This window comes from Carassius gibelio, chromosome A3 (assembly GCF_023724105.1).
Source record: "Carassius gibelio isolate Cgi1373 ecotype wild population from Czech Republic chromosome A3, carGib1.2-hapl.c, whole genome shotgun sequence".
In the NCBI taxonomy this organism is placed as follows: domain Eukaryota; kingdom Metazoa; phylum Chordata; class Actinopteri; order Cypriniformes; family Cyprinidae; genus Carassius; species Carassius gibelio.
The window spans coordinates 24,516,135-24,538,227 of record NC_068373.1 but is presented as its reverse complement, the minus strand read 5'-3'; the positions used below and the strand labels follow the sequence as shown (position 1 = coordinate 24,538,227).

The following is a 22,093-nucleotide window of genomic DNA, read 5'->3' as shown; positions in this document are numbered from 1 at the left end:
TTTCAAGTTGTTACTTTGCACCTATAAACACTTAAGTAAGTATTTATATATGACACTCAAACTACCAAATGTTTGGGATCAGTAAGACTTTATATTTCAGTACCTTTTCTCACAGTTATATCTATGGGCAAGTATAGGTGACTGTATATAAATTGCAAGCATCAGGGAGCTGCTATTGAAACCATTTTCAATTTCACTTTCTAGATTCGCGATCACAAGGACTCTGCTCTATGGAGCGACAGTACTTACCACACATTTGACAAGATTAGATGTTTGTCATTGGTGCTCAGGATCTGCAAATCATTTGTCAACGTCCAAACAGACATTTCTCCTTACTGTGTGTGTGTTTGTACTGTACTATTTCATGTACTGTAATGCAACCGGCTACTGCTAGCAAGCGGCTTACATTTTAGTGGCTCCGAAGAACGCGTTATTTGTTTCACGCTTCGGGCACACCCCTAACCCTGTCCCCCCTGAGGTCATCGTCCTTCACAATGTTTCACTATAGACATCGTCTGATGCCAGTTTGGTAGACATCACCCAACCTTAATCTGTTCTCTTATTTCTGCATCTGTTTTTTATGTGTCCACACACACACACACAGATATAGACAGTCACTCGAACACCGAGATTGAGCAGTGCAAACAGAAACTTGCCAACATTGCTCCATGACTTTTAGAAATAGTTGTTTGTGAAAGGCAACATCATATTTCTCAAATGATTTCTGAAATAATTGTGGTTAGATGAAGTAACTGATCAGACAATTATTTAATAATCTTGACAGGCCTAGCTGGTAGTTTTCTTATTTATTTTTCCTTTTTACTGTGTGTTCTCCTAATAAAATTGGAAAATCCAGAGCCTGACGTACATTGGTTTAAAGTTTATTCATGTTTCTTCTTTAACACTATACACGCAGAGTTGTCAATTGATGATAATAGTCTAATAGTTATTTAATTAAAAGTTTTTTTTAACCCTCTGTAGAGCGAGTTAGGCCTGGTTCACACGGGACGATTTTAAAATTGTCGGCCGATTTTCCAAACCTGAGAGACCCCACACACGGCGATTAAAAAATCACGGGTCTAACAGTTTTGATCGTTCCGTGTGTGGTGTGCAGCCACACGGCAATATAAGCACATCACACATAGGGGTGTGCTGGTTTCAGAATTGGTGATGACTGTTATGATGTGAGTCAAATGTGACGGTTCATAACATAACATGCTAGTGGATCTGCCATAGTCAATTGGTTGTTCTTGGAGATAGGTTGTTCTCATCATCCGCGCCAAAGTTTTTTGAGCAAATTTCAAAGCCGCACCTGCCCACCATCCGCTGATTGTTTTGCTGTCTATGGACGATGTAATGCTTTGCTGATGCGAGCCACAAAAAAAAAAAAAAAAGCCATTGTCTGTTCTAGAAAGGATGCAGCAAAGATATTTAATGTTAATGTATGAGGCATAGGCCTACGCTGAGTTTCATTTACGATGAGATGCGCTCTAGTTCACAGTGCAGTGCAAGTGAACGCGGTGCACTGGTGCTTCCATGCCACGGTTATCATTGTCTGCTGCCTATATTTGCTTTTTATTTATTAAAATACATGCAATTCGTTGATGAAACATTTATTAAAATTAAGATAAAATTTGTTCAAAACGAAATTCGTTTTTAAGAGAGGTTTTCTACAAAGCAAAATTTAATGAAATGGTAAATATCATGTCTGACGATTTACAAAACTTCATTAAGTGGTAAAAACCATGTCTCCCGATATATTGCGCATCTTATGATCCAATCTAAAAAATGAAATAATTTAAAAAAAAAAAAAGTTTGTAAAAAATATTTTAATGACACTGTTTTGGCGGTTATAGAGTTCTAATGACGGTGTTCAACTATAACCGCCGGTCTCACGTTATATACTAACCGTCACGCCCCTAATCAATTTGTCCTCGGGGGACACCACACACGAGAAGAAATCAGGCCAAATAAATCCCAACATGTTGGATATCCCCGATTTGAGATCGGAGCGGTCCCGACATTCTTCCGGGCACAGGAGAGCAGTCTTAACACACCACACACGGCAGGAATATTTGATTTGAGCATCCTAAGATTGTCGGAAGGGGTGAATCGGGGTTAAAATCGGCCTTATTAGCCTGCCATGTGAACAAGCCTTTAACGTAAAACCTGCCATAAACAGCTGGAAAAAAACTGTTGAGTTGTTAATGCAGTTTGTTTTTTATGGAAAAATGAACTATTTGGCTGTTAATCTTTGAAAGCGTATTGAATGAAAGTTACTGCACCACACAGATTTGGTGGTTATTGGCAATCTGTGTGCCTGCTGAATCAGCTTAAGTAAACTCATGGTGAGGTTGTGTAGAGCTCCCAGCTCCAGTCTGTCACTTAAGTGCGAGCTCTTTCTGGATTGCTCATGAGTTTTCTGTACAGACTGTGTGTGTGTGTGTGTGTGTGTGTGATCACTCCACTTTCACTGCAGTCACAAAAGCTCACTTGGGTGTTGCTGGTACAAGACAGCTGGTGTGTGTTTTGTCTCACATTGGCGCGTGATTTCCTGATGTGTTTGTTCTGTTTGGGAGCTCTTCCGTATCAAACCCTTAAGTGTGGTGGTTTATAACTAGGTGAATGCAAGAGACATCTTGGCTTTAAAGAAAAGTTCTGGGTAAATTGTAGTTGAGCAATATCAACAGCTTTCGTGATGTCATTTTGGAAGTGTCAATTTGATTCAGTTCAGGTTACTGGGAACAGTGTTTGACAGTGTTATTTCTGTACTGTACTGTAATCAAACAATGCTGTTAATGTGCAACTGGAGGCACATTAACTGTCAGCAGTTAGAAGTAGACTGCTGTTGATAAGTTATGTGCATCGAAGTTTACACTCCGAGTGAACTTGCTGACTTTGGCTTTGTAAATCTTGCTGTTATCTTGGCCAGGTATAGTTACTCCGGTATCATGGGAAGGATGGTGAACCAAGTCCAGTGGAAGTTCCAATGGCTAAAATTGAACACTTACATTATTAACCCGTCTTTTTAGTAAAGTACCTATGGAAGACTTTTTTGCCACCAAATAAAAAAATAAAACACCGTAACTGTGACTTTTTATCTCACAATTCCTTGTTCTCGCTGTTGCAAATTTACATCTCACAAATCTGACATTATAATTATTTTTATTTTTTTTGCAATTGCAAAAAGTCTTTATTTTATTGTGAGTTTATATCTTGTGAGATTAATTCTGGTATGACTAGTCTGCAGGGATACAAGACACTGGCTTTTAAACTTTTTGAATGTAGAACTTCATAGGTTTCAATTATTTATCCTTACAGACTGAGAAACTGATCAGAATTGTTGTCTGTGGTAATGAACAGAAAGCCATAGTATGTGATTACAGTATTGGTTAGGTTGTTGAACCTGAAACATTGAAGTACACACTGTTGTTTACAAAATGAATGGCTGTAGTGCTCACCAAGTCTGCATTTATTTGATGAAAAAATACAGTAAAAACAGTAATATTGTGAAAATAGTATTACAATTTCACATAACTGTTTTCTATTTGAATATTGTCAAATGTAATTTATTCATGAATTTCCAGCATCATTATTCCAGTCTTCAGTGTCATGTGATCCTTCAGAAATCATTTTATTTAGCTGATTTGTTGTGATAAATGTTCTTCATGACTCTCTGGTGAATAAAGTTCAAAAGAATAGCATTTTAAAATAATTGTATAAGTGAAGTGTAATTAGGTCAACTTTGTGTGACGTGCATTCGTCTGAGTTCTAACTTGATTTTTTTTGGGAGGTCCTGAATGTTTCCCTGGAGCGGCGTATGAGTGAACATTTACTGGTAACAGACGGTTTGGCATTCTTTCCTGACTAGTCATGCTGGCAGTTTCCTCTTTCTGAGTCTGTGCTCTAGGGTTGAAACAGTGGTCATGTGATCTACCCAGTGTTTCTCTCGTCACTAGGTGAGTCATCAGGAATGCTGTTAGTCAGATATAAATAAAAAACTGCTTTGTGCGTATACAGATGCATTTAGACTCGGAAAAGAAGTGAAATGTGTGGCAGCCTGAATGTGTCGTGTCAGAGGACCTGCGGGGTAGTGCTGGGGAGTATATCAAGTTTGTTACAATATATTGATGTATCGATGTACAGTCATTTGATACAAGCGCATCTGAAAAAAATGTTAGAAAGCCATGGAAAACTTCCATTTTGCTGTCAAGTGCATGAGCTTTTGCTCTGCGATTCTTCGCTGCACTTCACAGACTTCATTTAGAACAAGTGCTGCTGAGCCAAACAGACAGAGCTCGATGAAATTGGAGTGCAATAACTCTGACTAAAATATAAATTTTGAAATATTTGTAGTTGCACAATAAATGTGACGTAGAATTTTAAACCTACAAGTGTATTTGTATGATGCATTGTAAGTGACTAATGGGGTAATCAAAATAGCCTTTTTACTCCATTAGTCTGTGCCTTTAGTATTATCTTTTTTAGTTTTGTGAATAAACTTCTGCTTTAAAAGCATTATTTTTGTTTTTCGATTGCAGTGTTACAATGTTAGAATGTAATGTGATTTTAAGCTTTTTTGCACTTAATGTACAGTGGGAAAAATATTATAAAAAAATATTTGATCTCCTACCGACCAGCTACAGAACCATCTCAGTGGTCAAATGAGACTAAAATTGAGGTCCATGTCATTAACTCGAATCGTTGTGTGTGGAGGGAGAGAAATGCTGACTATGACACCATCCCTACAGTCAAGCTTTCATGCTTTAGGGCTGTTTTTCTGCTAAGGGTACCGGGCAACTTCACCGCAAATGGACAGGGCCATATACTGTAAGCTCTTGGACGAGAACCTCCTTCCCTTAGCCAGAACATGGGTCTTCCAGCATGACAATGACCCGAAACATACTGCCAAGGCAACAAAGGGGTGGCTCAAGAAGAAGCACATAAGGTCATGGAGACACCTAGCCGGACTCCAGACTCCAATCCTATAGAACTGAAGGAATTGAAACCTTAAGGATTTACAGTGGATCAAAATCCCTCACGAGTTGTGTGCAAACCTGGTGACCAACTACAAGAAATGACTTACATGTGTGTACAGTGCTTGCCAACGAGGGTTTCTGCATAAAGTACTAAGTCATGTTTTGCTTGGGGATCAAATACTTATTATACTCGATGAAATGAAAAAAAACATTTTAAACATTTGTATGCTGCTTTTCTTTTCTTCTTTTTTTTTTATAGTCTGTCTGTATCAGTTAAGATTAAGGCTTAAGATTATTCTTGTGCTCTGTGTACCGACTTGGACATGTTGTCCCCCATTATAGAGCTAATTGGAGCAGTGAAGTTAACTCTGAGCTGAACTTCCACATTCTGAGCTCTCCAGAGATCCACAGCATGAAGACCGGAGGATGCTGGTCCACCCGTAGACCCTCACAGCAGCTACAGGCTCTGCCAGACACAAAATTAATATTTACCCTCAAACACACTTAAGAACACTTTTTCACACACACCCTGTTCTTAAGTTATACAGTCACAGACTGTTGGCCAATCCAGGAAAGTTCACTGCAGATCCTGGATTTCTTCTGAAAACTGACTCTACTGAGTTTTGACAGGTCTGCATTGGATAATAGAAACCCCCTAGTTTACAGAAAGTACAAAACTATTATTTATATTCAGTATGTTCTACGCTCATTTTGTATGTTTATTTCATACCAGCAAACTTTCCACCTTTTGTTGAATATTGCTGTTCTGGAGTTGAAATGTGCCATTCATGCAATTTCAGAATTTTCCAAAACCATTTCAGCGGTTGCATGAGTTTTTATGAACAACTTTGAATTTGTTCTGCTCAGGTTTCATGATTGAAACCCACTGAATAGCCTAATATCGTGATTGAATGCTGTTACAAGAAGCTAAAAGAGAAGTGAAATGAAGTGTGTCAGTGAGAGATGTGCCTGGCTTTCCTGTGGGCCTGGTGCAGGACACTTGGCAACTGCTGTGCTGTAAAATCATTATAACACTGCTGTTATAATCACACGTTCACTTCCTTTTTATACTCTGACCTGCAGCAGTAAATACCCCTAATTTGACTACAGAAAAGCACACTGGAGGACACTTTGACAGAGACTGGATTCATTTAGCTTTATACTACTGTAGCAAATTCACATTAACAATTTGTTATTCAGATTATGCTAGGTGAAGTTTGTGGTGGTGTTTTTTTTCTTTCCCCTCTCAGTCATTCTTAATTCAGGAATGGCAGTCATTGTGGACTCATCCCTACTGAATGCATTCTGGTGTATCATGTTTTATGAAGCTTTGACAGGAGTCTGGGGGACTGTGCCAATGATTCACTACAGCACTTGTTTTACTGTGAGATACATGCTGCTGGGGAGTAGCAGTCTGTCTGCACACTTCATCAGATGTCATAACGCATTCCTCTGATCCGGTTTTCTCATTTCTTTCAGCACAGAGACATCCAGTTCACTCTGAATGTTCCCATTCTGATTATTTACTACTGTCTAAACCTGAAGCATTTTTCAGTTGAGTCATGCGAGTAATACTTTCGGTAGTAGTGCTGCATTACTGTTGTTTACAGGTTTCTCTTGAAAACCTGTGAGCTTGTAGAAAGATAAAGTCGAAGGCTGTAGACAGCATTATGGGGTGACATGAGGTTTCATTAGCAGGAAGTGTAAGTGTGGGTAATACCAGATTACCCAGGCAGCGATAGTAGTGGAGGGGGTGTGATTTACTAGAGAGACAAAGACATTTGAGCCCTTCTTTGGTAATAAATTACCAGGCTGACCTTTTAACATTCTTCAATCGAAAAACAACTGGCTGAAGAGCAAGAATTGATTGTGGAGGTGCAGGAGGGTTTTGTCCGCTGCGCTCCACACCGGCTGTACTCTCCCACATTACTCTGTGATGGGGCTTAATTTGGAGGTGAGGTCACCTGGTCACGTCGTGTTGATGAGCTGACACTACTGTGCGCTCGCACTCTCTCTTCCTTCTATCTTTTTGTTTTTCCCCTTACTCAAGCACAATTATCTGATCATCTTACCGAAGCAAACTGCCAGTCACTGGACAGCCCATAGTAAGCCATAGTGCTTGTTTTTAATAAGCATACTTTTCTGTAATGGAAATCACCTAATGCAAATTTGAAAGCTATAGCCTATGGCTAAACGTTCTAAAGCAAAAGCTTGTTTTCTTCCATTTGTCAATTTCAGTAGTCGAGACCAGTATCAGATAACTTTTGTTGTTATCACTAGATTTTCACATCAAAATGTTGTTGAAAATGTGACCAAGTGTTATTCAGTGAAGTAAACAGCATTTTTTTCATGGAATTTAAGTAACTGGTTGCTAATAGAATTGTTTGTTGCACTAACATTTTTATTTTAAAAAATAAAGAAACGTGACAAGTGAGAGAACAGATAAGCACAGACGTTTTTAGGTATCAGCTGAATCAAGTATTGAGGTTTCAGGGTTAAAGTCAGCATTACATTCTCCCTATATAGTTTCTATAAATGCATGTTATTGATCAGTTTAACTATGCTTTTTCAACCTTGTAATTTTATGTAATAACTTGATCTTCCAGTGAAATGACAGTCTTGTCTCAGATGCATGCCAGATTTCTCCAATCATTTAGTTGACATAAACTCTGGCCCTTTCTTACAATCGACTGCAAGCTCTTTCACATCTGCCTCTTTCCAGTTAACAACCTAATCACAGAAGTCCCCACCCTACATTGTTTTTCTTTTTCAATGGTCCATTTCACACAGATGCACTTCACAATATGGAAGACAAAATTGCTAGAACCCATGTCAGTAATTAAATCTAAAATATAAAAATAAAAAGTGCTATGCTTGTCCCACAGCTGGCCAGACGGCACCTACTTGGATGAGTTACAAAGTAATAACAGCTTTCCCAAACCCAGTATGAGACTTTGCAGACGATGTCAATGATTCAGACCACATCGGAGGATAATTAGAGAATCCAGGGGCAATTACTTAAGCAAACATGAACCATTTGAATAATGCTGTTTTGGGGGGCAGAGAGGATGTGTGCTGGTAGTTAAGTATAATTGAGATGATAGTGATGATTACAGTGATGGATCTGATGCAGATGGCAAAGATGCAAATTAAAGAGCTAATGACTGTGATTTACTTCCTTCACAGAGAGCCCAGCGAGGAGTGCAATGGAATTAGCGGTGCTCTCCCTGTGGAGCCCGCGCCCGGCTCGAGACTGAACGAGTGGTGTCCTGCCCCACCCCCTCCCGTCCCTCTGCCCGCGATCCATCCCACCATTATGGGGGACGGCCTGGATGCAATGCAGATGTCGGGAAGCAGCATCAATCAGGGGCAGTCCTTGTCCCAAGCCTCTAGCTACTACAACCCCTGCCCCCCAGAAACCATTAACCCTTCCCGGCCCAAGCGCCAGACCAACCAGCTGCAGTACCTGCTGAAGGTGGTGATGAAGACTCTTTGGAAGCACCAGTTCGCTTGGCCTTTCCATTCTCCTGTTGACGCCATTAAGCTGAATCTGCCTGTGAGTGAACCAACTGTCCATTTACAGTCCTGTTATGTCTGAGGAGCAGATCCTATCAGACAGCGTAGCTGCACTGACTTTTACTACAATTGTTTTGGTGCTAGTTGTCATATTGGAGTAGATCTTCTTAATGATGATGTGCTATTTGGTCTTTGAACGGCCCTGCATTTACAGAATGTTTCTTCATAACCTGCAGGATTTTTCAAAGCCTGACATATAAAAGATGAATCAAAAGAAGCTATTGTTTAAATGGAACAATGTCATTTTTGACTTTAGATAAAATTTATGAAAAAAAAGGTTGGCAAACTTTTTTTTCCACTTTGTCTCCCAATAATTGTCTTGGTGAGATGATTTTGAATTCTTAGTTTTATGACTAAAGCACTGTAGTTTTATTAGGTGGGGTGCGAAATAGACAGTATATTAGTGTTATCACTATACCAAAATTTCAGTATTCGGTACCGATACCAGTAAGAATCCACGGTTCTTGGTACCAATTTCGGTACCAAAGCAAAACACAAAAATATGCTTATAAAAAAGAAAAACTTTTTATCCCTTAAAATAAAACCAATGCCATTCTTTATACTTATTTACAATTGTGTTAAGTTTTTCTACAAGGCATATAATTATACACTTACAGAGCGTGTAAACAACACAGAGGCCAATTGTAGTCTGATTATTGTGTATACATGCTGAAGTTTTATCCAAAGCGATTTAGTATAGAGGAGCATACACAATTTGTCACTGAGCCAGCAGTATTTGCAGTTTACATGCAATCTAGTTTTGTTTGCCATTAGATTTGCCAGAACAAGTGTCTGTGTTTTGAACACTTGGTGAGGTCATTTTCCTGCCCTCTGACGTTAGCAGTTCCTATTTCAAGACCAGCAGGTTGTTGTGGCTGTTGCAGAGCCTGTTTCTCTGGCTCAGAGCTGTCTTTCCTGTGATGGGAATGGTGGAACGGTTCTTGATTGTGCATCATCACTCTATTGGTGGAAAAGGAGCTTTTGAGTACTTTTAATGGACATCCACACAGAATATGTTTTTCTATTCGTAGCGCTACTTTCCCAGGCTAGGTGGACATGTATAACCATTACACACGCGTCTTGCATGTTTTGCAGCATCTTGCACATGAGCACCGCGTTTAAGACGTTGTGTCAAGTTAAAAGAATTTCAGCTTTTACACGCAGCACCGCACATCACTGTCAGTTTCAGTAAAGCAATCAGAGGACTCCAAAGGCAGGGCATGTGTTGTGAGCTTTTGTTTACAGTAGCAAGTTGGCATGCCAACAGTTTTATTTGACTGCAGTGTTGAGTGTGTGAAAGGCACGTTTTGAGATCAAAACCTTTCCCATGGAAAGTCTCAAAGCTGCTTGCTGTTATTGTAAAACAATAAGGTCGTTATGATGATGAAATTTATGGATTGTGATGTGTTATGCTGACTTTTTAAAACCTCCTCTCACTAGGACTATTACAAGATAATCAAAAATCCTATGGACATGGGAACAATCAAGAAACGCCTAGAGAACAATTACTACGTCAATGCCCAAGAATGTATTCAAGACTTCAACACCATGTTTACTAACTGTTACATTTACAATAAGGTACTGGTTCACATTTCTGCTCATCATTTATAATGGATCACAGTGGTGTGTTTAGGCGTGTGGTTAATGGTATGTGTCGCCCCCTGCAGTCTGGGGATGACATAGTCTTAATGGCAGAAGCTCTGGAGAAGGCTTTCCTCCACAAGATTTCGGAGATGCCCCAGCAGGAGATTGAGTTGACGACCACATCCGGCAAGGGTCGTGGCCGGGGCAGGAAGGATCCAGGTATAAGTCTCATACTCTCTCTGTCCTGAGGGCCACTCACACTGCTTGCTGTACCTTCATGGATATTACACAACTGCTTTAGCCAGAATATCATTTGAGCTTCACTGTCTGTCTCAAATAGTGTTCACTGCAGTGCCAAATGACATCTAGCTCCCGAAAGGGTATGAGTAGGGTTAGGATGTGTGTCTAGTTCCACCCATTATGCTGGACGTCAAGATCCACCCAATGGCTTTAAAATGAATCATTTTATTTACTCCGTATTCTGTGTCTCTGTATTATTAGACATGAACCTAAAGATTGCACCTGGCCTGGAGTCTACGCATACAAACCCTCAAACACGTGGCCTTTCCAGTCTTGCCCCTGGGCCACAAACGAGAGGACCACCACAGGGTCCGCCTACTTTACCTCCCCAGTCCACCATGCAAGCCTTGCCCCCTCGAGTACCCCCTTCACTCCCTTCACATCCTCCCCTTGCGCCTCAGTTAGGGCCACCTTTTTCTATGGGCCCCACAGACTGCAACCCACAGGTCTCTTTGATGACGGCTGTGCCTCCTCCGACCCAAACTACTCTGCCGCCCGTGCTAATGCAGCAGAGCACCCCTTCTATTCTACAAAGCCCCATCCCAATTCCTCCCAAAGTAAGTTGGCCCATAACATTTAAACACGGTGTCTTTCTTCTTGTTTTTAATCTTGCGGCTTTGTCCTCACTCGCTTTTTTCATCAGCAACCGAGAAAAAGTCAGAAAAGGAAAGCAGACACCACGACACCTACTGCAAACGACCCGCTGAACGAGTCCTCGCCTGCTGAGTCAAAGTCAGGAAAGACTCTGCCGCGCCGGGATAGTACACGACCAAGCAAACTATCCAAAAAAGAGGCACCAGACTCCCAGCACCATTGGACGCCTGCCACTGGGACCCACAGTCCCAAGCAACAAGAGCAGCTACGCTACTGCTCCGGCATTGTAAAAGACATGTTTGCTAAGAAGCATGCAGCATACGCTTGGCCCTTCTACAAGCCAGTGGATGTGGATGCTTTAGGATTACACGATTACCTTGACATCATCAAGCATCCCATGGACCTCAGCACTATTAAGGTGAAAATGCATCTGCTGGTTCTCAATCAGAGGATAATGAGCCACTTTTTCTTTCCATTCTTATTCATTCAGTTTTCTCTTTGGTCGTACAGGAAAAGTTGGAAAACAGACAGTACAGAGATGCTCAGGAGTTTGCAGCAGATGTACGGTTAATGTTCTCCAACTGTTACAAGTACAACCCTCCAGACCATGAAGTGGTGGCTATGGCACGTAAACTGCAGGTATGTACATGCCTGCAAAACACTGTGTACATTAAGGCTTGCATGACAAGTCGTTTTTACTAGACCGGCATCAAGCTGGTTAGTCAGTTTTACAGATTGTACAAATAAAGAACAGCAACTCACTACAGGGTGATATTTTGGCATAGTAATTGTTGATTTTTGCTAATGTTATGCAATATTTATTAGTGTTGATCAGTAGGCTACATAAAATTGTTTTTGTGTTTTGGGAGAAGACTTGTCAGTCTGGCTATGTAAACAAAACCTAAAAAACAGTTTTACACATTATAAAATGAGGATGATTTCATGGTTATTTTAGTAGATTGAAAAAAGTTAATCAAACTGTGAATAAACTATATACAGAAAGCAAGAAAAGAAAACGTTCCCTATCAGTAAAGCGGTCGATGACTTCAGTCTAGTGTAAGTAATGCAGAATGCTGGAAAACGAAATCAAACGTAACATGAGGAGATATAAATGTAATGCTACAATCTTTCAAAGAGACGGTGTGTTTTTATTTTTTTTTACCCCTGAACTTCATTTTGGATGGATTTATTGGCCCCAAGCCCCTGTTAATTTCATACCTTAATCGATAGATGTGTGAAAGTGGTTGAGGAATGAAATCTGTGAACGCAGCAAATAAAAAAAACTGTAATGTTCCACTCTTTCTATAATGTTGTCAGAATTTATCAAAGTGTACATTGCTGAATTATTAAATGAAAATAAGAAGCGCCTTATACTAGATCACAAAAAAGGTTTTCTCTTTTTGTAGGATGTGTTTGAGATGCGTTTTGCTAAGATGCCAGATGAGCCAGAGGAAATGCTGGGACCCACTTCTGCGCCTGTGCTCCACCAGGCTCCTGTCAAGACACAGCCACCCATGGGCACGGCCTCGTCCTCGGACAGCTCCAGTGATTCCTCATCTGAATCAGAATCCTCCACGGACGACTCTGAAGAGGAGAGAGCCCAGAGGCTAGCAGAGCTTCAGGAGCAGGTGAGCAGATCTATGCTTCGTTTTTGCCAGCACATACCCAAGGAAGAAGTCAAGGACAAGCTGGCCGAAAGATCTGTCACCATAGATACTAGAAGTGTACAAGTTTACACTTTACAAAGATGCAATACTGTCCCCTGAGAAGAATTTAATCTCTGTTTTGTTCTCTTTTGTTGCTCAGCTGAAAGCGGTTCATGAGCAGCTGGCTGCCTTGTCCCAGCCTCAGGCCAGCAAACCAAAGAAAAAAGAGAAGGAAAAGAAGGAGAAGAAGAAAGACAAGCACAAAAAGAAAGCGGGAGTCATGCCTGCACTGGAAGAGATCCTGGAGCCGCCTCTTACCCTCAAGAATCCAGGAAAGCCCAAGAACAAGGATCCTCTGCCTAAGAAGCCCAAGAAGCCGAGGTGAGCTATATTTGGTTATACAGACACATTTCAAGTATCCAAAATTACATGGTTTAATCACTTTTATCAGTGTGGAGAGTCTGAGAACTTAGCTATTTACCCTTTAATTGTATAGTGTCATTGAAAATGAGAAGTTCTTGTTGACTTATGCCCTATAGCAAGAAGGAGGGAGGTAAGGGTAGTGGTCGCTCCATGGCTCCTCCAGGTGCCGCTCCACCAACCCTGCAACCTGTGGTGAGCCTGGATCCTGAGGAGGAACTGGGTCTCAGTGGAGGAGCTCCAATGGCAGGCATGCCTGCTGGAGAGAAGTGTAAGCCTATGTCCTATGAAGAAAAGAGACAGCTGAGTCTGGACATTAACAAGCTGCCTGGAGACAAGCTGGGCCGTGTGGTCCACATCATCCAGTCCCGCGAACCCTCGCTTAAGAACTCCAACCCAGACGAGATTGAGATCGACTTTGAGACGTTGAAGCCTTCTACGTTGCGGGAACTGGAGAGATACGTGTCGTCCTGCCTTCGCAAGAATAAGAAGCCCGCCGGTGAATGATTTTACAAATCTCTTTAACACTAAGGCCCTGGTGGCCATACCAAAAGTGCTCAGCCATATCAGCGGATTGGCTGTACAGACACTTGTTTTGACAATGGTGTATGCATATTCTTATAGATCATTGTTTCTTGTCCTTCAGTTCCAGAGAAGTCCATGGAGGCAATGAGTGCTGCAAAGACAAAAGGCTCATCATCCGAGATGGGCAGCAGCAGTGAGTCCAGCTCCTCAGAAAGTGAAGACTCAGAGACAGGTGAGCCCTATAGATCCATAATGTGAACAGCTGCATTTCTAAAGCGCTTGAAATGTTAAATGGCTCAAGAAGCTGCATTTCGTGATAAATCTTCCTTCTTGAACACAGGGATGCCTTCTAAGCCGAAGAAGAGAGGGAGAGGTGAAGGAAAGAAGGCTCATCACCAGGTGGTGGCTCCAAGCATGCCTCAGCAGCAAGTTCCCCATCAACCCCAGGCCCCTGCACTGCAGCCCAGTGTTCAGCTGAAGCTGCAGCAGCAGCATGCGTCTCCCGCTGCTTACATGCCTCCTCCCGTCACAGCTCTGGAGCCCTCACAGCTCCTGGAAAACCCCTTTGACCCTCTAGCCCACTTCGTCCAGCCCCTCATGCACCTTCCCCATCATGCCAATGACTCGCCCTCTCCTGCGCCTCCTCACCTCAACGCTCACCCTCCAGGAGGCCCAGTGTCTCCTGAGACCCACCCATTCCTGAACCAGCACCCCATCCTCCCATCCCCAGGTAAGTGAAAAATTCCTGTTTATCAAGTCAAAATTACTTTTTATTAATTAAGAATACTTTCTGGATGTACTGGGTCAAAATTGCAAAAACAAAACATTTTGACTACCATGCTGAGTGATTTTCACACTGCCCACCTCTCATTGGTCTCAACTGGAGTAGATATGCTCTGATTGGCTCTATTCTTCACTTTATAGTGCACTTTTGTTTACAATACAGGTATTCTATATTGACCTTTTATTTAATCAAGTTTTTGTGGTCTTCCTCTCTCTTCGTGTTGTTGGTCTCTAGCCCTGCACAACGCAATGCCTCAGCAGCCTTCAAGGCCCAGTAATAGGGCAGCCCCGCTACCTACTAAACCTCCGCAGCAAAGCACGCCCCAGCAGCAGCAGCAACCCCAACAGACCCTGCCGCAGCAGCTCCAGTCCCAGCAACCCCCTCAGCCCCAGCACCACCTCCCTCCTCACCTCCTGCATCCTCCCCAGCAAATCCGCCAGCGGCCCCTCTCCCCACCCACGCTCACTCCCGAGGGTCAGCTATCCTCCCAGCCCCCACAGATGCTGCTAGAGGACGACGAGGAGCCTGTTCCCTCCATGCCCCTGCCCATGTACCTGCAGCACCTGCATCCGAACCGCCTGCAGCAGCAGTTGCCGGCATCACTAATGCAGTCTCTGCAGAGCAGGCCGCAGCAGCCGGGCCAGCAGTCTCTGCTGCAGTCAGTGCAGGTTCAGTCTCAGATGAGCCAGCAGAGCTCCCTGCCCCCACCGCAGATTCCTGTTCAGACTCAAGCCCAGCCGGCTGCGGCGCACCAGCCCTCCCCGCAGCTCTCGCAGCATCAGGCCAGACACATGCACATGCAGCAGCTGAGCTTCTCTCAAGGCCCTGTGCAGACCACACAAACGCAGCCTAGTCAACACAAAGTCTCCATGCCCTCCACAAAAGCACAGCAGATTATCCAGCAGCAGCAGCAGCAGCATCACTCTCCACGTCAACACAAGTCTGACTCCTATAACTCGGGTAACACAACTGTCTTTTAAACAGTAGCTTTTCAAGTTGCTGAAACTAAAAAAAAAAGTAATAAGCTATTTATTTGTTCATTGTTGTATGCTTTTTTTGGTAGTCAAATGGATGCTTAAACTGCTAAAAATCACAATACTTGATGTTTATTTTTTGTTTTTGTATTTTTGTTTCTTTTTGTTAGTTGTAATTGCCATAAAAATGGATAATTTACTAAATAAATGTTCCTGTATCAGACAGCACTGTAAATGTCTGTATTCTAATGGTGTCTTCATTTCAACAGCACACATGCGAGATAACCCCTCCCAGCTCATTATGCATTCTCCTCAAATCTCTCAGTATGCTTTAGTCCACCAGTCCCCTCCTCAGGCCAAAAAGGTCAGTACCCTTTCCATTTCTGTGACACTGGTTGTTTTCAGTGTCCATGTGCAAGTATGATGTGTTAAATATCTTTTGGTTATATAAATGGGTGTTTGTTGCTTTGTTTGCTTCAGGAACCACAGCAAGGACCTTCAATTTTAGGTGGTATTAAAGAAGAGAAGCTGCCTCCTTCACCTGTGAGGCGTGGTGAACCCTTCAGTCCAGCCATGAGACAAGACCCTCACAAGCACCCAGAGAGCAAACCCACAATGCCAAGCCACAGTCAACAGAGTGAGTGAAACTCCTGAGTTTCAGAGTATGCATGTTTATGCATTGTCACGCTGATAAGCTGACATTCAAAATGACATGTCTTACTCAAGTTGATTTGCTTTTATACAATAAACAATAAGTTTAATATCAACTGTTGAGTATTTGTTTACAAGCATTGCACAAACAGATGTGGAAAAGACATGAAGTTGTGCTATAAATATATATATATATATATGTATTTTGCACCCCATGCAATATCACACAACTTTCCAATTCACACATACAAACGAATAGTGAAACGTCTCTAAATGCAGTTATATCAAATGTTGACAATCTCTGTTGTGCTCTGCCAGACAGATTGGAGGACCAGAACTAACCGTTTATCATCTTGTTCTAGAAGCAGATATGAAACAACTTGAAAGTTCCCGTCCTGTCATCCGCTCCTCTGAGCAGAGCGGTCCACCACCTTCCATGCAGGACAAAGAGAAATTCAAACCGGAGCCCAAGACTCCTGTGGCGCCTAAAAAGGTACAGGTGGGTGGAAGGGACGACTTGATTCATTTTAATTTCAATGAATACAGCAGTTCTGGAATGGTTATGCTACATTACTATGCCTCATAACGTGTCCCTCGTTTGATCCCCAGGATGTGAAACTGAAGAACATGGGTTCCTGGGCAAGCCTGGCGCAGAAATCCACCTCTGCTCCCTCGTCTGGTCTGAAGTCCTCCAGCGACAGCTTTGAACAGTTTCGACGTGTGGCCCGAGAGAAGGAAGAGCGAGAGAAAGCCCTGAAGGCTCAGGCCGAGCAAGCAGAGAAAGACCGTCTGCGCAGAGAACAAGAGAAACTTCGGTAAGAGGGCCGTTCAGAAACTCCTAACTGTGACCTATTATTTTTAACAAAAGGACTGTTTAGCAGTTTCAAGACATTTTCTTTCTGTCTGAAGGGGGCGAGATGAGGAGGACTCCATTGAGACGTCTCGAAGGCCTCAGGAGGAGCCCCGCAGGCGGCCAGAGCAACAGCAGGTTCAGCCGCCACAACAGCAGCAGCACCAACCTCAGCCGCAAGCCCAGAACACGGCCCAACCGCCCTCGGCCCCACAGCCGTCTCAAGGCCCACCCCAGTCCCCCGCGGCTTCCCAGAGTGCACTTGACCAGCAGAGGGAGCTCGCACGTCGCCGGGAACAGGAGAGGAGGAGGAGAGAGGCGGTGAGATACAGCTGCAGTCACATCACTTATAACACATTAGCGTTCAAACGTTTTGGGTTGGTACAATTTTTCTTTTGAAAGGTCTCTTATGCCCACTAAGACTGCATTTATTTGCTTAAAACTGTAATATTATAAAATTTTAATGTAATACATTTCAAATGTAACTTATTTCTGTTATGCAAAGCTGAATTACTCCATTCTTTAGTGCCACATGATCTTTCAGAAATCATTCTAATATTTTGATTTGCTAATCCAGAAACATTTATTATTATCAATGTTGAAAACCGTTGTGATGCTTAATATTTTTGATTCAGGTTGACCCCAAACCTTTGACCATTACCTTGTACTAAAGTTGGTTTCAATTGTTTTTTAATCACATTTCCATAAACGTGCATTTATTTGGAGATAAATGTTTTAAATTCAGAAATATTCATTTTTGTTTTCTTCACCTCTACAGATGGCAGCTACAATTGACATGAATTTCCAAAGCGATTTGATGGCTATCTTTGAGGAGAACTTGTTCTGAAGCGCGAGAGGCAGTGAGAAACTGTGAAACTGCTCATGGATTCCTCTGCACGGACAGAATGAACTCAAAAAGCAGTAAGGGAAAAAGACCCCATGTGACCACAAGAAACACTGAAGAGGCTGAACTAGCGATGCATAAGCTGAGGCCCTGAGAGGGAGGCTGTGGCTCTCCTTTTGCCTTAGCAGAAAGAGGGACCCTCACACTGGGACAGCACCGCCTCTCCGGCATTACTCCTGGATTTGCCATTGTGACCATGGTCGGGAACGAGAGGACTCGTCTGACACTCTTAATTCAGAATATGGGAGCAATGGACAATGTGATCGCTGGAGGAATATCTGAACGACAACAATGAAATGTACTGTTTCTCTGTACTGCGGCATCCGTCGAATGCCAGATGTCAGTGGGGGATTACAAAACGTCTTTGTTTCCCATTTGATTTGTTCTCCCTCCCATAGTTTCGTTTTCGCTTTATCCTCTCTCCCCCTTTTTCGTGAGGCAAATGGCAGGATGGGTTTGGGGGCACTTATGACCTTCCTCGAGAGAGGAAGTACAGCTGGCCTTACACCTCTGACTCGTAATCACGACAACACAAACAGGGGCTGTGACAAATGACTAAACATTGGTGTGTTTCACACTGTTATCATGTGCAGATTTTTCATTATGTAGGATCTACTGTAAAAAGGTATTTTCTTAATTACTGTTTTGGTTGATTGATTGGTTGGTTGTATTTTTGTTTCTTTTTCGTTATTGTTTTCCTCTTTTTTTTTTTTTTTAAGATATTTTTAACTCTCTTACCAACACCTTACCCGCTGATGTCTATGCCAAACACCCATCTCCTTTTATTGCTGATAGCTGAGACCCGAAACGCTTCACTCTTAACATGTCTTTCTAAATATATAAATATATTTTCTTGTTCTCCCCACTCGTCATTAAAAGTTTAGGTAGCCTTGTAGAAAAGAAACCCTAATATATGCATTATTCTGACAAGTGTTAATTGAGGACAGAATCATGGAGATGTACTTCATCGCTCATCGTTTTCATGTAAACCCGGTGAGGAGACTCACCACGGGCCGGAGCATTGACCTGTAAGGGTGGTTTCTGAGTATCCTTTAGTTTGAATATAATTTAAAGAATATGATAACTATTTTTAAGTGTATTATACATATAGACAGAGAACACGCAACTGGTACACGCGTCTGAGAGCGTCATGCGAACACCAAGCCAACGCGATGGAGCTCTCAGCTGGTTTCTGCATGACTCCTCTCTTCTTTTCACAGATGTGTTTATTGCACCTTCACAGAGAGAACTCTGTATGCTGTGCTAGATATAATTACGAGAATTTCATTAAGTACAAAAAGCTACAAAAAAATCAAACCGTTCTGATTTATCATTGTTCTTGTACGATTATAGTGGATGTGTTCGAATTCTGTTATTTGACTCAGCAAGGGGGGCGGGGCAGAGCGCGGGGAGGGGGGGGGGGGGATGCACAGTTCGAGACCTCGGCAGGTCCTCTAAGTTTTCTCTTATAGTGTTTTCTCCAGTGCCTGTATTGTATTGCGATTCTAGTTGGCATATTTTATGTTCTGGGAGGGCGAGGGAGGGGCACGGTTGGACGGGGAGGGGAAAATTGGGGGTTTTGGGGCGAGCGCTTGTGTTTAAGAGACAAAAAAGGAAAGTAAACGTTTTATATTTTACCCATTTACGATATTCAGGTTTAAATCTAGTTTTAGCTGGACTTCTTAAATCTATACACCGAACAACTAGTTTTTTGTTTTCTCAAAACTGCTAAGAGGACATGTCTGATCATCATCATCATCATTAAACGTACATTTGTGTGTGTCAGGATGTTTGGAGGTGTACGTCATGTCAGTACGGTTGTCGGTATGTGGCTGGGGAGGGTGTTTTTACCCACAGGTTTAAATGGCAACAACACTTCATTTGATGCTTTGCGAACTTTTTTGGTTCTTGTTCTTCCTCATGAAGTCCATTTATATAAATATCTATTTTTTTTCTTTTCCTTTGTTTAATTTGGTCTGTAAAAGTTCAAAGAACAGAAACACTTCATTCCTTCAAGCATTTTCATGTATTTTCTTTTCCATGGTAACAGTTGGACATTATGTGCCATAGATTCGGATTCTCCAGAGAATGGGCTGACCTGCAGCTCAGCAGAGAGTTTGCTTTATTCAGGTATTTTATTTTATTTTTTTCCTTTTGGATTTGTTTAACATTCTCCTCGATTACTGTTTGGTATGTGCGTGGGCTATCGAGGTCAATGGTTCAATCTGTTATGATCATGAAATAAACTCATCTCTTTTATAGAAAATTAAAATGAAACCAAAATGTGTCTGTCATCTCTTTTGTAAGTCAACAGCTTTATGCACAGTCCACCTGCTGTGTTGTCCATTGTGTTGCTGCATATCAGTTTTCACTCAAGAGTACTTCTTACAAAATGGTGAATCTCAAGAAAATGTAGGGACATATTTCACCCGAAAACAAACAGAAAAAAAAGCACATTTAAGATTTCAATAAAGCAATTGTAATTTCCCCTCATTGATTTTGGAGTGAAATGTGTCTGGGACATTTCTTGACAGTTTCTGTGAGGGTTAGAAACGGTTAAAAAAAATAAAACCTTTATTTTTTCACCTATACCTTTTCAAAAGGAGAATGTAGCACAATATTATGGACTCACAGCCTCAGTCAATATTCACTTTCAATGGGCCTTTTCCATAAAAAGTAATGTAAATGACTGAAGCTTGAGTCATTTTGAGGAATTTAAGATCATATGAAGGTGAAGTTCTTTCAGATAGACGTGGATAATCCAAAATATCTATTGGTCTAACAAGTTGGAGTAGCTGACGAATCCAATGTAAAGTTACTGCGTGCTTACATAATGTTGCTGTACGTGAATCCAGTCAGCGATTGCACGCGCTTTCATAAGCCTGACGCTGGCTTACGTAAGAGGAAAGAGTCTGCTGAAAGATGGTTGGTTACAAGAATCAAGTTTGAAATGCACATCTTGAATGTTTTAGTAAATTCACGTACTTGTCTGTTTTATGTATATATATATATATATATATATATATATATATATATATATATATATGTGTGTGTGTGTGTGTGTACACAAAATAACACACACATGCCCAGAGAAGTATTTTATTAATTAATGGCGCATGAATATTTGTGTGTGTTCAGCAAGACCTTTATTTTGACATCTTACAAAACAGGAAGTGCCTGAATGCGTGACTGTCAAGCTGTAGGACATGGGGGTTAAAATAGAGGTTTTTAGGGTGAGTTTGATGACATTTACACTTGCAAGCGAGTCGGTCTGTATAAATAAACTATATATGAATAGACTAAACCATCTTTGGGGTTTTAAAAGGACCCGCAGAAGCTGTAATCGTCCCACTTTGCTAAACGCTGAACTCTTTGCTCACTGCTGCACGTATTTGAATGACCGAGCATATGTGAATATCAACACATTTATAATGTTAAACAGATGATGGTGTATCTGTCGTTTCCAGTGGCGATGTTTTGGATATCAAACCAAGCGGAGTATTTTGAAGAATACATCGTAAAGCGAAAGGTGCATAATTTCAATGAGAAGTCAAATTTAATATAGTATTACATATTTAGCAATTCTATATGCTCTTGCTGTTGTATGATCAAATTATATCATTACGTTTTTCAGAGGGAGATCTTCCCACCTGATGAGAAAATGCATGTAAGTATTTTCTCTTTAATTTGATGCCTTGTAAGTTATTCAGACCGCTTTTACTCGAGTGGTTGTAGTGGTTAGGTTAAACAGATATTTAGGTAGATATTTTACTATTCAGCAGCCACATCCCTCGGGAATGCTGAAAATGTACTTTAAAATATGCTTAGATTACACAAGTGAGGTGCAATGACGTTCAGTTTCACATGTGGCATTTATCGATCTGAAACAGAGGCAAGAACTGGAGGATTTCAAGGAGCGCATGAGAAAGCGGAAGGAGCAGAAGATGCTGAAACACATGGGCGTGCAGTCTGAGGAATGACTGGAAAACAGCAGCACTGGTTATTGCATCATAGTGCAACTCTGGGATCAAGCCTTTAAGTGAACAAAGTGTCAACCTGTACAGAATAAGACTATTGTTTCCAGACATAATTTAAGAAATGGGTGGGGGAAATTTATATTTTTGTAGTTTCATTGCCTTTGAACCTTAAAAATCAAATGGTTTGACTTTTTTTGTGTGTGATATTACTTTATTATCTGTAAAACACTGCTTTTGTTGTTGCTTGTTTTGTTTTTTTTCAAATTCAAAGTAAATTAAAACGAATTCCATTTTAATTGTATTATCCATATGGTCATAATTTTGTTTCA

At 41.5% G+C, this 22,093-nt stretch overlaps 2 protein-coding genes across 6 annotated transcripts in view; both read left to right on the top strand.

Moving 5' to 3' along the window:
* LOC127953032 (bromodomain-containing protein 4) overlaps nucleotides 1–20,070 on the top strand; it is a 48,211-nt gene extending 28,141 nt beyond the window's left edge. For 4 of the 5 annotated variants that reach the window (XM_052551934.1, XM_052551942.1, XM_052551937.1 and 1 more), the window contains 18 exons: nucleotides 8,166–8,535; nucleotides 9,996–10,133; nucleotides 10,223–10,358; nucleotides 10,641–10,996; nucleotides 11,083–11,451; nucleotides 11,544–11,672; nucleotides 12,440–12,661; nucleotides 12,840–13,060; nucleotides 13,219–13,598; nucleotides 13,746–13,856; nucleotides 13,965–14,354; nucleotides 14,643–15,368; nucleotides 15,652–15,746; nucleotides 15,863–16,019; nucleotides 16,396–16,532; nucleotides 16,643–16,848; nucleotides 16,943–17,204; nucleotides 17,662–20,070. In XM_052551934.1, coding sequence (XP_052407894.1) covers nucleotides 8,296–8,535; nucleotides 9,996–10,133; nucleotides 10,223–10,358; nucleotides 10,641–10,996; nucleotides 11,083–11,451; nucleotides 11,544–11,672; nucleotides 12,440–12,661; nucleotides 12,840–13,060; nucleotides 13,219–13,598; nucleotides 13,746–13,856; nucleotides 13,965–14,354; nucleotides 14,643–15,368; nucleotides 15,652–15,746; nucleotides 15,863–16,019; nucleotides 16,396–16,532; nucleotides 16,643–16,848; nucleotides 16,943–17,204; nucleotides 17,662–17,730 — 4,344 coding nt within the window. In that variant the 5' untranslated portion in view covers nucleotides 8,166–8,295 and the 3' untranslated portion in view covers nucleotides 17,731–20,070. The remainder of the gene's footprint in view (nucleotides 1–8,165; nucleotides 8,536–9,995; nucleotides 10,134–10,222; nucleotides 10,359–10,640; nucleotides 10,997–11,082; nucleotides 11,452–11,543; nucleotides 11,673–12,439; nucleotides 12,662–12,839; nucleotides 13,061–13,218; nucleotides 13,599–13,745; nucleotides 13,857–13,964; nucleotides 14,355–14,642; nucleotides 15,369–15,651; nucleotides 15,747–15,862; nucleotides 16,020–16,395; nucleotides 16,533–16,642; nucleotides 16,849–16,942; nucleotides 17,205–17,661) is intronic. The other variant, XM_052551929.1, reaches the window with a different exon arrangement.
* An 837-nt stretch (nucleotides 20,071–20,907) lies between these two features.
* On the top strand, nucleotides 20,908–22,060 carry LOC127953024 (protein PET100 homolog, mitochondrial-like). The gene is made up of 4 exons (XM_052551920.1): nucleotides 20,908–21,020; nucleotides 21,230–21,316; nucleotides 21,422–21,454; nucleotides 21,678–22,060. Exons 1-4 carry the CDS (start codon nucleotides 20,994–20,996, stop codon nucleotides 21,765–21,767), a joined length of 237 nt encoding a protein of 78 aa, XP_052407880.1. The 5' UTR covers nucleotides 20,908–20,993; the 3' UTR covers nucleotides 21,768–22,060.
* The last annotated feature ends 33 nt before the right edge of the window (nucleotides 22,061–22,093 follow it).